Source organism: Coloeus monedula, assembly GCF_965178545.1.
Source record: "Coloeus monedula genome assembly, chromosome: 4".
NCBI lineage: Eukaryota > Metazoa > Chordata > Aves > Passeriformes > Corvidae > Coloeus > Coloeus monedula.
In genome coordinates this window covers 69,220,310-69,235,143 of record NC_138784.1, presented here as the reverse complement: position 1 = coordinate 69,235,143, position 14,834 = coordinate 69,220,310, and the positions used below count along the sequence as shown (strand labels likewise).

The 14,834-nt window shown below is 49.3% G+C and overlaps 2 protein-coding genes across 2 annotated transcripts in view; one reads left to right on the top strand and one right to left on the bottom strand.

Moving 5' to 3' along the window:
- Positions 1-175: 175 nt before the first annotated feature.
- TMEM243 (transmembrane protein 243) lies at positions 176-8,767 on the top strand (the record flags this gene model as incomplete). The annotated part of the gene is made up of 4 exons (XM_082280303.1): positions 176-280; positions 6,599-6,649; positions 7,474-7,578; positions 8,645-8,767. Exons 1-4 carry the CDS (start codon positions 203-205, stop codon positions 8,765-8,767), a joined length of 357 nt encoding a protein of 118 aa, XP_082136429.1. The 5' UTR covers positions 176-202.
- Positions 8,768-9,214: 447 nt separating this feature from the next.
- Positions 9,215-14,834, bottom strand: part of DMTF1 (cyclin D binding myb like transcription factor 1) — a 28,988-nt gene continuing 23,368 nt past the window's right edge. The window contains exons 15-17 of the mRNA XM_082280300.1: positions 14,240-14,626; positions 11,044-11,191; positions 9,215-10,513 (exon numbers count right to left, since the gene is read on the bottom strand). Of these exons, the coding sequence (XP_082136426.1) occupies positions 10,404-10,513; positions 11,044-11,191; positions 14,240-14,626 (645 nt within the window). The 3' untranslated portion in view covers positions 9,215-10,403. The remainder of the gene's footprint in view (positions 10,514-11,043; positions 11,192-14,239; positions 14,627-14,834) is intronic.

Genomic DNA, 14,834 nt, shown 5'->3' with positions numbered 1-14,834 from the left:
CGCGCGGGGAGCGCGGGGCGGGCGCGCGGGGAGCGCGGGGCGGGCGCGCGGGGAGCGCGGGGCGGGCGCGCGGGGAGCGCGGGGCGGGCGCGCGGGGAGCGCGGGGCGCGGAGGGGCCGCGCGGGGGGGGCTGAGGGGAGGGGGGGGAGGCGCAGCATGAGCGGGCGCCCCCCCGCGGCCGCCGGCGCAGCGCCCCCGCGCCATGGAGGGATTCCCCGCCCGCGGGTACGGCACCGGCGGCGCGGACAACCGGCCGCTCTTCGGGGAGACCTCGGCCAGGGTAAGGGACGGCGCTCCGCCGCACCGGCGGCCACCCCCGGCACCCCGCTCCCCCAAAACAACCCCCCGCCAAAGCGAACCGCAGCGGAGAAAATGCAGCAGAAGGTCCCGTAGTGTGTCGTCCCCCCCCCCCCCCCCCCTCTGCCGGCGTAAATGCCCGCCGGTCATGAGGAACCTCCTCCCCGGCCACCCCGGAGAGCGGCAGCTCCCCATCCCCTGCCCCCGGGTTCGGCACGGAGCGCCGCAGGCAGCCGAGCGGCCGGCCCGAGCGAGGAACCTGCCCGAATCCTGCAAACAAATAAAAAACCCCTATGAAATAAGAAAGAATCCTCGGTCTCCCCAAAACAGCATCAGAAATCAGAAAGGCTGCACCCCAATGGAAAAATAGAAAAAGTAGTCCCCCAAATCCCAAAAGAAGGAAAAGCTTCAAATTGGCGTAATTATATAAAAAGCCCCCTGAAATAAAACAAAAACAACCCTCTCCCGATTAGTGCCCCAAACCAAAAATAATCCATCAAAACCAGCCCCAAATTTTAAAAAAACCGAACAATATCCCCAGAACTAACCCGCTCCCAGCAAGACCCCCTCCCCAAATAAAAAAACTCACAAAACATTCCCCTCCTTTCCCCAAGGAAATCAACTTTCAGATAACCGCCCCCAAACCAACATCCCCCCAAAACCGTGTCGAGGAGTTGGGGCTCGGGGTCCCAGGGTCAAGGGGACCCCCGGAGTGGGGTTGGGAAGGGGTTTGGGCACGGGCGGGGGTCACACAGCCACTGTGTCCCATCCGGGTGTGCCCTGCAGCCGCTCAAGCCGGGGCTTTGGGGCTGCAGCACCCCAGGCTGCCTCTCACCCGCTTAGGGGCGTCTTTGCTGGGGATGGGGATGGGGGCTGCGTTTGGTGCCCTCCTGGGAACTGATTTTCCTCCTGGGATGGAGGAGCCGGCGGTGGCTCTCCTTGGCTGACGTGTGGCAGCAGCGGCTCCTCAGGTGTCAATCCCCGTAAGCCGCTCAGCTCTCGGCACTGCTGCGGGCCGGCGCTGCTTCGGGGGGCTGTGCTGGGGAAGGGGCTCCTGCGGCTGCCCTGCATCGGGATCCTTCGGGAATCACGATACCTGGAGATGTCACACCATCGGTTTGTGACTTGGGGTTGTCCCCTGTTAGGAGGGGTTACCCACACTTGTGTGTGTCCGGGGGGTGCAGGCTGAAACTGCGTGAGGTTATTCACGAGTGTATCGAATGCATCACCGCCCTCCCTGCAGGTACTCGGAACTGCTGCTACGGTGATAATGTTTAATGAAAACATAAAGTGATACCACCCGGACTTTTGGGGAAAAATAGAATGATGAGGCATAGGAGGACAGGCAGGACCCCAGGAAGATGAACTGAGGGGGGCAGACGTCCGCCACCAGCAGCTGCTGGCCCTGATGGGAGCGCAAGGGTACCTTTGTTGGAGCAGTGCCCTGCACTTTGGTCCTGTTGGCCAGTCCTTGGTCAGGGATTTTGGGAAGCCCCCAGCGATGAGGGAGCTTCTGGGGACTGGGATGTGCCATCAGACAGTGCCATCAGGCAGTCCTGGCAGGTAACCCCCAAACTTTTCAGCCTAGGTTAAGCCTTGGATCCCTGATCCTCGTCTTTTTCCAGCTATGCCTCTGCTCGCAAAGGAGAGCGATAAATAATAAACGTGGGATGCTAATTTCAGTTCCTGGGCTCTAATGGGGATCCAGCGTCCTGCACTTCACCCCCTGCCTACCTCCTGTGGCTTTCTTTGGAACCTGTCATTTGGGCCGAGCAGCTGCCAATGGTCTCTCTCTGCTGTACCCGTGTCCGACAGACAAGGGATCACTGTGCTGGCCCGGGGTCCTTTCCTCCCTGATTCACTGGGGTTGCCTAGAAACAGACGCTGGTGAGGTCCCGAGCTGGAATGTTCTGTGTCAGAAATGGAGAAGCTGAACTTTGCCTTTAAATGGGAGCAGGTCTGCCAGGAGGAGTGTGTCTGCCCACGCCCCAGCTCTGCTTTTGGGTCTCTGCAAGTGATGGCTGATATTGGCAAACCGAGAGTCTCTGCTCGGGCTGGGGCCACAGGGAGGGGCAGGGGCAGTGCTTGTGCCCCAGGAAGGCCTGCACCTAAAATTAGGGGTCTCGCACCCTTGCCAGCAGTGGGAAATGGATGTAGAGATGGGGATTCCCTCTTCCTGCCTTCTTGCACTCTCCTGGTCTCCAAGCTGGTGACTGTGAGGGTAAAGCCACTCTGTGGGGGTGGCAGAGCTGGGCAGCAGCATCGGCCTCCTTACCTCGCCGTGGTCCAGCTGCTCCTGCCAAGCTCGCTCTCCCAAGCGACTGCTGAGCAGAGCCTGGGGCAAGATGGTACCAAAGGAGTCTCTGGTGGGAAGAGGGAGCGTAGCAGCACGGTGCTGATGAATGCCAGGCGCTGTGGATTCAGCTGTGGTTTCCAGGGATGCAGCACTGGCAGCGAGCAGGTATGAGACAATGCAAAGGCACGGCTGTACCGTGGCAAAGAGGGGACAGAGTGTCACAGGTACAGCACTTCTTGGGAAAGAAGCTGAAAGTTGGGTTCCTCCATGGTGGGAGGACATATGAGTGGGTGGGAGTTAATTGCTATGAGTTGGAAGTAGAAAACAATAGAGAGACTGACCAGCTCGGGATGGGAATGATGAGCCTTTGAGGACACACCAGGAACACCCCATGTCTTGCAGTGGCCAGCATGGCCCTGAGCACAGCTTGTATTGCCTGGAATTCCACGAGGCTGGGTCTGGCATTGCATTCAGGTATCCCCTACGGCTGCAGTGGGCTGCAATGGCTGCTGACCATCTGGACTTGCTGATGTAAGGCATAAAAATGGACTTTTCGTCACTCCTGCAGAGATTGCACCAGGTACCCATGCTCCAGGGGACCAGCTTCATGCTCCAGGGGACCAGCCCGTTCCCTTGTCGTGGCCAAGCCTCTGCTGGGATTCCTGTGGGCTCAGCCACACACTGCTAACCTGGAGGATTCAAGGATGGGAGGGGGCAAAGACCAAAGCTCCCACTCTCTCAAAGCCTGTGAAAGGGGTGCAGTGGTGCAAATACATTCTCAGTCCTGCCTCAGTTTCCCTGCTGCTCCAAGTAACCTTGACCCAGATCCCAAAAAATCCTGGATTGTGCCCTCCTGCTTTGCAAGGATTTGATGCTTCCTGACCTTATGTCCCTTTCCCAGAGGCAGATGGAGGGAGGCCTCTGCACTGCAGAAGCTCCCTGGGAGAAACTTGATGCCTCCAGCCCCTGCAACACCCTCCCCAGAGAGGAGGAGAGGGCAGAAACCTCCTGTTTCAAAATGCAGCTTGTGCAACAGTGAAACATGGAATTCATCTCCTGTCTGGCCAACAGCTCACTACATCTCGGCAGCTGGCTGGCTGAATGGGGACCCCCATGGAGGTACTGCTGGGCTGTATCAGAAGTTAGTGTGTGAGTGCCAGTGCCCTGTGCTGGTCCAGGTGACCTCAAGCAGCTGCAGGCTCTCTTTTGGTGGGCCTGCTGGGTTTTTTTGTCTTTTTACTCTAGTGGCTATTAGGACACATAGTGATGCTGGAGAAGAACCCTTCCTGAATCAGCTGTGCTGGTTATAAGAGCTGGCTTTGCCAGCTGGGTGACATGTAGGATACAAGGCTCACTGGCAGCTGGTTTCCATGTGCCCAGTATCCAGGAGTGTCTGCCCGGGCCGGGCTGTGCACTCGGACACGGTGTGGAGGTGAAAGGCTCCCTCAGCCCCAATCCCTTTAGCTGTCGCAGCCTCTGCTTGAGTATTTTTAACCTTTTTGCTGTGCTAAGCTGCCTGGGGCTGAAGTGTCAGTGGGCACTGGGGAATACAGCCTCTCACTGCTTTGCCAAGCCCGGGATTTCAGGATCAGTGTCTCTAATCCCCGGATCCTGAAATACCTTCTTCGGCCGACAGCGCATTTGGAAAATCTGAGTGACCGCAGGTTTAAGCATGGGGCAGGGGATGCCTTGGCCGCAGGGACTGGATGCCACGTGCTCCACTGCCAGCATCCGTACCTGATCTGCCTGTTGCTGGGAAGTCCATCACTCAGCAGTGTGAGATGAGAGTTCCTGTGCTGGGGGACGCTCTCTCGCACACTGCAACAGTCGGGGAGAAATGCTCCATGGCCACTGCCAAGTGTGACCCCCTTGTTTTCTCCTGCCAGTCCAGTCTGTCCTCACACAATGGGTCTCTAGCTAATTAGGAGAAGCAGAGTCATGCCTGAGTTTCTGGATGGTGACTGACTCTGTCCATCCCTCCAAGCTCTCTGCAGAGCTGGCTGTGACTGTGCTCACCAGGTGAGCTCTGCAGGTTGGTGACCCACTGCTGCTCTGCAGCTGGCTCCCTGGCATTCCCTGCTATCTCTGCTGTTGGAAATCCATCTCCTCATGGCACAAGGAATCCAGTTGCTCACCTCTTGCCACCCTGAATGGCGGTGCTGAGCCTGAATGCAAACTCTGGTCCCCCTCTGTAACATTGCCTTGGTGGGCTCAGCCAGGTCTGCAGGGCAAGGGCAGAGCAAAACTGCCATCCTCTCCTGGTATTGGAGTGGCTTTTGGGGGTGAGGACCCTTCCGTGTCCTGCCTAAATTAGAGTTAGCTTTGAGTTCTTCAATTTATTTTAGGTGAGGAAGAGGAGTCCAGCTGAGCCATCACAATATGCTGTTGTGGAGCATTTCATGCCTGCATTTCTCAAGTTGCTTCTCTTACTTGCCTGGAGTTACTTGTCTCCATCTTTGGGGTCAGTGGTGGGTATCTCACAGTTGGCTCCCAGAGGCTGCCGCTGTGTGGGAATGCTGGTGAGGAGAGGGGGTTTGTGCCTGGCTGGCAAGGACCTTGCACAGGGGATGTTGGTGACAATTTCCTATGGGGGGGTTCACTTCCCACTGCTGCAGTCACCACTGTGCCCCCATGGCTTGGGGCTTCTGAGCTACAGGAGCATCAATGGTCTCGTTTAACAAAGAGGAGCTGGGGACTAATAAAAGAGGTTTCCAAGAGTCTGCTTGCTGTGGCCCTTTCAGTTGGAGATGAACACAACCAGGGCACAGCATCCACCTGTTCCTGAACCACTTGAATGTGAGCTCCACAAAGACTTAGGTCAGGGCTGGTGATGTCCCACAAAACCATAATTTGCTGCTCTCTGCTTTCTTCTTGTGCCCTGCTGCTGCCATGTGTTACTTCTTCATGACCTGGGACTACTCCCTCTACAAATCCAGATTCTAGGAGGGAAGAAAGGTGCAAGAGCAGGTGGAAGGAAGCCCATGTTGCCCTGCCTGCTGGCTGCGGTGTCTTGGGCAAAATGCTTTCACTGCACAAACTTTTTTCTCACTTTCTTTTCACCACACTTAATCACTCTCAGTATAATTAATTGAAGTTTGTGGAGTTTTCTCTCTGCACAGCTTTTCTGCTGTAGCTGTTCTTCTAGCCTTTGATTTGAGTTGTCAGCTATGTGCAGCCCAGCCTGACTGTAGTGATGCACATTTATACTCAGAGCAGCACCAGGGAGAAGGCAGTGTGCTGGCAGGGATGGGAATGTTCTCCTTTTCCTTTGTTTTTCACTCCAGAAGGTGCATCAGTACAGGGTCTTGCTCTGGGTGCTTCTCTGAGCCCATGGTCACACAGCCCAGTGTCACAGCCAGCCCCTGCCCTGATGCCACTGGGCTGGGACTGCGATGCTGGCACTGAGGGATCTCTCTTCTCAGGTGCAAAAAGGTTGTGTCCTCCCAGTCAGTCGTTTTACACGGATGAGGAGCAGCAGAAAGAAGTGTGGGGGGATATCTGTCTGTCCAAGCAGAGCCACTGTGTGGTATGTTCAGATCTGCTAGTGTTAGGGTGGAATGTTTGGGGTGTGGGCAATGCTTCACCTTCTTACCAGCAGCCCACAAATGCCCACCTAAGACTCTATCAATCTATTAATTCTCAGGCAGTGAGGCTAAAAAAAACCTTTCCTGACAACCTCCATCTGTGCGCTCCCACTTTAAAAAAAAGATTTAAAAATAATTTGCACAACTGTAATCAATTTGGATGTAGCAGAGAAGCCATTTGCAAATGAGCAAACCTGCTGCACAAGGCCTTGACCAATACAACCTCCCTGGGGTCCATGGAGGGAGGGAAACCCTCCTGTGTGGCAGAGCTGACCAGGGAGCCTCGATGGTGTGCTGGGGATAACGTGGATCCCGGCTGATGCTCTCAGTGTGGTTGGTTAATGGTCTGTTTTATATGGTTTGGGGTTCTTTGTTGGTGGTGGTTTTTTTGGTACACAAAACACTCTTATTTTTTCTTCAGGACAGAATCATCAATCTAGTCGTTGGTGGCTTAACAACCTTGCTGCTTGTAGTAAGTATCTCCCATCCCACCCCATGTTGCACCTTCAGGTGACAGGGAAAAAACAAGAAGTCCTCCCCAAAAACGGGTGGTGAAACTTCCAATGACCAAACAAGTTCTAATTTAGGGCAGGCAGTCATTTTGGGACATATCTGTCTTTTGAAACTCTTTGACAACAGGAGGGGAATACCCTTCTTCATGTCATCTTTTAAGAGCTGTAATAAAATCTCTGGTAGATTGTCCGCCCTGGCTGAATGTGAGGCTGGGTGAGACAACAAAGCATTTATGTGCCAGGAGAGCGTGTTTGCTTCTACTTCCTTCTATTTATGATTTATTGTCCTCTATTTTTGGCTTATGTAAGTCTTTCCAAAGTTTGTGTTGAGCTGTGCTTTCCCCAAGCTTTAAAGACAAACCCAACGCCATCGTGACTGGAGACCATCACTTGTATGGTCCACGGGGGGTGCAGGGAGGCTGTGGGGACAGGTGAGGTGCCAGCTGGTGGAACACTTGGCAGAAGCGATGCTCCTACGTGGGCAGTGTGCACCCCCAGGCCTGATGGCTTCACGGCTACTTGGAGGGTGGTTTCTGGCAATGAGCCAGCGTGGCAAAGCTTTCATCGTTTTTATTGCACTCCTCTCAGTGTGCAGCTGTATCAAAGCAGTTTTCCTCCAGACTTGCACATTTTCCTTCAGCTCCTCAGGGGTGGGAGTCAGAGAGCAGGGAGAGGTGTGCAGAGCAAGACGCAAGCGCTGCGCTGCTCCAGCCCTTGGGCTGAGCCTCCTCTCACTGCAGCACTGGTGAGAGTGAAATCCTCATCTTTGTTTTCCTCCATACAGGTCACTCTAATCAGTGCTTTTGTCTTCCCGCAACTACCTCCAAAACCTGTGAATGTATTTTTTGCTTTCTGCATCTCCTTGTGTTGCATTTCTGCTGGCATTCTTGTAAGTATCGCCACGTTTGCCGTGCTTTTGACTTGATGGCTCTGAATAAAATCTGCTTTATGTGGTGCTGCCTTCTTTTTTACACTCTCCTAGAAAAGCTTTCCTGCCTTGATACCACAAGCTGACAATGAGGGAGTGGTAATGAGTTTGTATTTACTGCAGAGTAAGTGTGTGTACTGAGCCAACTCCTGCAGCCCAGCTGTGGTGCAAGAGTTGTCACCTCTGTGGCACTGCCACCCATAGCTGCCAGTGGAGACAGAGAGTAGGAAACCAGGGAGCAGAGTACTGAAACAGGAATGCAGAGATGGATTGTGCTGCAGAAGACACTTGAAGTGGGACCAGCCATGCCACTTGCATTAGTCAGCAACCTTTCAAACACAGGGGATGGAAGCTCCAAGGGTAGGAAGCTACAGCAAGTAGATGTTCCTCTATTCAACAGCTGCAGAATTCCAAGGGAGCTGGTCCCAAGCACTGGCAAAGGGAACTGGCAGGTTTGAGTTCATAGAATCACAGAATGGTTTGGGTTGGAAGGGGCTGTCAAAGACCATCTAGTCCAATCCCCCTTCCATGGGCAGGCCCACTGGTGGCTCCTTCTTCTGTGGTAGCTTTTCAAACTTGGAGCAGTCTCCTTCCTCCAGCTGTGACCTGGAACAGCCCTGAACCCCTCACTGCTGGGGACGCTGCATTGCCTGGTGAGTCCCAGTTTCTGATCCTAAGGCTGGTGGCCACGACTCTGCCCAGAATAGACTGTGTTAGTGCAAAGCTCATGTTTGTCCTCAACCAGGGTGTAGCCAGCTTTGAGTGTTAAAACACCCCCAGCTAAGCCACCCACTCTCCCTCCCTCTTCGCAAAGCTGACCAGAGAGCACATGTCCCCAGGGACAGTTTCACACACAGACACACACACACACACACTCAGTCTCTCTGGCCAGAGGAAGCTGGATTGTTTTACAGGAAGAAAAAAACCCCCCAAAACAGACATACAAGTTGCCAGTTCAGCTACCATAGAAAGTTTCCTCAGAAGTACCTGGCTTTTTAAAATAACACAAACTCCTTTTCTCTTCTAGATCTACTGGTATCGACAAGGAGACCTGGAACCCAAATTTAGAAATCTAATTTACTACATATTGTTTTCTATTGTCATGTTATGTATATGTGCCAACCTGTACTTCCATGAAGTGGGTAAATGAAGGACATTGGGAATACCCAGCAATGATGCTACTGTGTCAGACTGCTTCCAGCTCAGCTCTCAGCTCTACTCGAGACATTTAAGTGAGAACAATCAGCCTGAGAGGAAAGGAGTGGGTTGTGCAAGGATAAATCAGTACATGATTTTCATGTAAATGTATATGTAATGTCCCTCTTGTTGGGGAGAATTATTGCCAAAAGACGTGACATTCTGCTTTTTTTTGAAGAGCTACTGTTGCGCTTAATGAACATTCCAGTTGTACTGATGTTTCAGAATGGCACAAGCTTTTTCATTTTGGAAAAAACTGCACTTTTTTTATTACTGTACAAATAAACTGCAGCATTGAAAGGATCTGTGGCAGTATAAATAAATAGCATGTTACAGTCAAGTAAGACAAATACTCTTTATTTTATTGAAACTGAATATACAATTATTTCTGTTCCCTAGGTAAACATTTAAAACTACAACTTATTTTTCACATTAACAAAACCACAGACTGAAAAAGACCAACTCTTGATTATGAAGAGCTAATTACAGAAATAAATAAAATAATTTATACAAGTCTTTAGTTTCTATAGCTTTTTCTCTTGATTCCTAGCTAACAGGCTGCTGCTCAGCCTAGTGTCTGTTTCAAACGATGTAAGAATTAATTGGCCTCCTTTGCCTTGGGGGGCCTATGTCCAAACTCTCACAGAGCTATTCCTCCAAGACTTTGCCACCTTCACACCACTCCCCATCTACTAACCTGCTGCAGGAATCACCTCTGGAGAGGTGGCTGGTAGTGTCAGGTAAACAGCGAGAGATACAAACATTCCAACCTACTCACAACAATCTCAAAATTCCAAGCTTGTGGGGGGAGGCTGGTGGGTCCCAGTAGCTTCCCTTTCTCACAGCCCTTCCCTTTTTATTCAGCTTGCTGTAGTGATGAAAAAAAAGAAAAAAAACCCCAAAAAACAAGAAAAGATTTTCCACAAGTTATCTTTCCAAGCTCTGTCCATTGCCAGCAACGGACTCCTCAGGAACAAGCAGACCAGGCACGTCCCATAAGCTTCTGCCTTCTTCCTATGCCACAGACATACTAATGAGTCAGATGAGATGGGAATACACACCACTGCTTCATGATGCTCCCCACGCTCCCTGAAGTCTTTGATGGAACTCACTCCTTCCTGAAATGTAACAGTCTCTTACTCCATCTATTACAAGAGCCAGTAAGTGCAGAAATCCTCACCCATTCTTCATGTAACCTGTGCAAACGAATACTTGCTGTGGCACTAAGAGGCTACAGTCCGCAATCCTTGACTTCTGTCCAGTTCTCCATGTGTGCAGTTCAGCACATCAGTAACAAGTCAGATCAGAGCTGGATGGATCTGAGCAGTGAGCACTACAACAGAGGCTCTTCAGAACACTGGAACACCCCAGTGAGATGTGGCACCTTCAGGCCTTGGTTGGCAGCTCGGTCCCCCCTCCCAGATGAGGGAAACAGCCTGAGCAGAGAAAGCGCACTGTAGTCACTTCACACTGGAAGTTTCTGTTCAAAGAGACAGACTGTGACTGCTTTCTTTGGAAATGTGGCACAGGGTTGTAACTAGTTTCACAATGCAAACATGGTCTATAGAAATAGATACCATTGCTGCTTCTCAGTGACAGCTCACTAAATCCTCAACATCCTTTGAATCTTCCGAGTCAGGGCTGCCCAACGATGAGCCAATAATGTGTGACCCATCTCCATGATGTTGTAGGATAGGATCTGTCAAGAGACAATAAGCATTACAACTATTGCTGTGCCATTCTAACAAGATATAAAATACAAACTTAAGAGACAGGAAATGTAGTCTGGAATTCTAACCAATTATAAGCAATATTGTTCAAACTAGGCAGTTTGCAATTTTTAGTTTCACAGGATCACAGAACAGCTGGGGTTGGAAAGGACCTCTGGAGATCCTCTAGTCCAACCCCTTGCTAAAGCTGGTTCAGCTAGAGCATGTTGCACAGCACCACATCCAGGTGGGTTTTGAGTATCCTTAGAGAAGGTAAGTGATGACCAATATAGATGGATATGGATGCAACAGTGTGACTTGCATTTGTATCCATCAGGTATTACACTATCACTGCTGACCCTCTGAGGGCTCTGCAGGGAGATCCTTCCTCTGAGGAGTACTTAAAAGTTTCACAGCACTGACATGTAAAATTATTTAAGAGAAAGCAAGCATCCACTAAGCATTGTCTGCAGAAACTCAAAAGCTCTATATACTGCTTTAATGAAAGGGACTGTCATACCTGTGAGAGTTGTCAAGGGCAAGACTGATTCACTATCTATATCATCCGTTGCCTGGATAAAACCATGGGAAGAAGGAACAATAAGCACAGTCTCATCATCTATTGTAGGTTGATCAACTTGTTCTTCTATCGTTGGGGAACCCAGGTCCTGCACAACACAGAACAGGCCATGAGAGTGCATTCCTGGTAGCATAAACAAACACCTGCATTGCTCAGCCATACTCCACAGTAAGCATCACACTCTGGATGACTTTTATCTCATTAAATTGAAATGTCAGCACCTGAGATAGTTTATTTCAGCATTTACAGGACATGTTTCATTTTAGTGCAGGCACCCAAAAACAGTATGAGAAGAATTTCACCCTGTTGAGCAATATAAAGGCAGGTGGAGAGGAAAGGAGACACGGTGGTGATAAAACGTTCCCTTGCAAGTCATACATTTTGTCTGAAGAGGAATAATTAGGCTTTTCCACTACTTGCTGTCTAGATGTTCTGAAACTAGAACATTACATAGTACTTACCTGCTCCACAAACACAACAGCTTTACCTTAAGTTTCACAACTCCTGTTGTCAAGTGTTAACTGAACACAGAGCTCAAAGACCCACTTGATTTGCTGTGCCTGTCACTGGCTGGAGGTTGGCTCCAGACATTTTTGCTGAACCTCATGATACCAGAAGATTGGCAACACACTGATTCCTTCCAGCTACAAGTTGTCAATACCCTCACTCTCTTCCCAGCCTACCATAACTGCTGCTGCTGCCTCTTCCCTGGCTCCTGTGGTACTGGAATGGCACTAACACATCTGGCTGACTCAGTGTCACAGCACACTCCTCATTCCACAAACACAGTGAAAAGTAATCCTACACAGTACTGCCAGAACCAGCAGAGATATTTGGATTCCAGGTTTTTGTGTAACGTGTAAGGTTTGTTCAAACTTCAGGAATTCCTGATATAGAATGCCTTCCACTGTTGCTGACACAGTGGAAGGTACCTAGATTTGTCCCTGTTTTCAGAGGGAGCAGGAATTGTTTAGGAGAGGTCACAGCCCTCTATGTTTAAGAAAATCCTCCTCCACCTTGGTTTCGTCAGGAAAACTTATTTCCCTACATAACTCCACAGTGTTTTTGCAAAGGCAGCTGCCTGAAAACCCCTTCCCTGATGCTGCTGAAGAGGAGCTGACAACCTGTGCTGCAGCTCAGTGAACTGCACTAGGTCCCATCCACGAGGGCACCATGTGCCTGACCTGCAGGAGCAGCTCTCTGCAGAGCACACAGCTCTGCCCACCAGCAGCACTGGGCTGGCAAGGCTTGAAACTGGGAAGAGGAGGCGTGACAAACTAAAGAAGCCATTGTGGCAAATGGGCACCTTTCCCAGCCAGAAATAATAAAACCCTGCAGCATGACTGCCTGCCTCCCACTACCCACCCACAGTGACAATACAACCCTGGCAAGCTCATAAAAATAACACTGACTTAAAGAAAACAAAATTTAGGCATGTTTTTCTTGAGTAACTTTTTACTGAGAATTACTCACAGACAGTTCACTATTTCCTAGAATTTAAATACACATGTCAAACTTGAATCTGACTAAAAGGGTAAGGCAAATTAGAATTACAAATTCAGTTTGTTTTTCTGTAAAGGAAAAAAAAGTTTATAGTTTTATATCCTGCTAGCCATAAGCAATTTGTACAAAGCTAAATTAGGAACTGGGTTAATATCAAAAGTTTATTAATTCTACCTCGAGAAGCTGAAGTTTTAAACTTAAGAGTAGAAAGCTGATGGTCTGTGTCAAATGTTGAAAATCTTACCACAATTACGTCAACCATGGCACAGAAAATGGAAGAATAATCCCCAGATTCGTACGTATGCAGGATTCAGAAGCTTCTGTAGTAGCAAACTTGAGATGTACAAAGATTCTCCCTTTTGTAAGAGCATAATGGATATGGACTGTCTATTAGAAGCTTCTTCAAAGACAAAGCCAAAGCAGATCAGTGATGGATTTTCAAGACTGACAAAGCAGAAATACAGCTACTGTAGAGCACAGTGTTTTAAAAAACAGGATGGGGTATTTCACTCTAACTCATCTTTTCCCACATTCTAACCTAATCAAACTTGTAAGGGAAGAAGTATTTTCTACCCACTAAAGAGTGTTATCTTCTTTTTAGCACCTCTGTTTTCTGTGACTTAAGTCATTTTCATAATTCCAACAAGTGAAAGATGGAGGAATTTAGTATAAACAATCCAAATACCTGTAATCATTTGGATAAACTCATCTCTGCATCTCAGGTGTTAGAGATGAATAAATCTGAGGCCAGAGAGAGAACTAGCTTAACACTTCAAATTCCCATTTTTGACTGGAGCAGTACGTTTAACAGAAGTCCTCCGAACTGGAAACTGTGATACATCTTGAAGTATGTTATTAGATTCATAAAGCAAAACCTAAATACTTTGCCTCCTTTGTTCAATCTATCTATTGATGCAGGTGTGTTGGACAATTAACAGCCCAGTTTAAAGCAACAGCATCAAACAGGAATCACATGAAGGCAACTGTTCAGTGCCACCAAAGTTCCAGCTTTCCACTGTCACCATTCAGAAGTACCCTGAGTACTGAAATGACTCCACAGCTAGTGAGGTATTCAGTGCTTCAAATGAAGTCACATATCAGTCTCAGTACCAAACTAGATGCTGTTACTTTCATACTCATACCAAAAGAGCTCAAGGATACAGGATCTCAACAAATACTCGTAGAACTGATAGAGAATCACAGAACTGTTTGGATTGGAAAGGACCTTGAAGATCATCTAGTTCTAACTCCCTGCCACAGGCAAAGACACCTTTTGCGAGACCGGGCTGCTCAAAGCCCTGTCCAAAGCCTTGAACACTTCCAGAGATGAGGCAGCCCGCCACTTCTCTGGGCAACCTGTTCCAGTGCCTCACCACCCTCACAGGAAAGAATTTCTTCCTAATACTCTATCTAAACCCACACTCTTTCAGTTTGAAGCCATCCCCCTTTGTCCTTTCACTATACGTTCTTATAAATTAGTATCTCTCCATCTTGCTTGTAGCCTCCCTTCAGGTACCAATATACATGAAATCACGGAGATACTTCAAATAGCGTAACATAAAGCCCAAAGATACAATGAAATCATTCTCTATGCAGAAGTGGAGAAAACATCAAGTATCATGCCCTCCCTTACCTCAGTAACGTATGTGCTGGGTAAATCAGAGTGAGAATCCTCATCCTGTTTCAGGCTGGCATCTGCAATCTCCTCCTCTGTTCTTACCATAACTCCATCCATCAGTTCTCTGCTATTCCTGCTGCTAAATTTGGAAGCATCATCTTCGTTGTAGGCTGACTGCTCTTCGTCACTCAGTTTGGACTGATGGATATCATCTGGGAAAGTATTTGTTCCCAGGGTGTCTGGAGGATCTGTCAGGTCAGCTGACTGAATGTCTGAATCCACAGTCAGTTCTGTCTGGGTGACAGAGGACGAGATGTCTTCGGCAGCAACAGTGCGGATTATGACACTTGGCGTGTGGCACTGCACTGTGACGTTGTCACTTGTGTTTAACAAATGCTCTGGCTGTGAGCAGCATTTGCAAAAAAGAGACAAAATAGAACCCCCAAAAAGGTCAGAGACTTTCCTGTAACTATTTACAAGTCTTTCAAGCAAATACAAGCAAAAGATTCAAATTGCTAAGTGTAGTTTAGAGTTTTATATACACAGGATGTCAGCCCAGATCATCTGTTGACCTTTCCTGCTCCTAAATGATAACTGTAGACTGAACGTG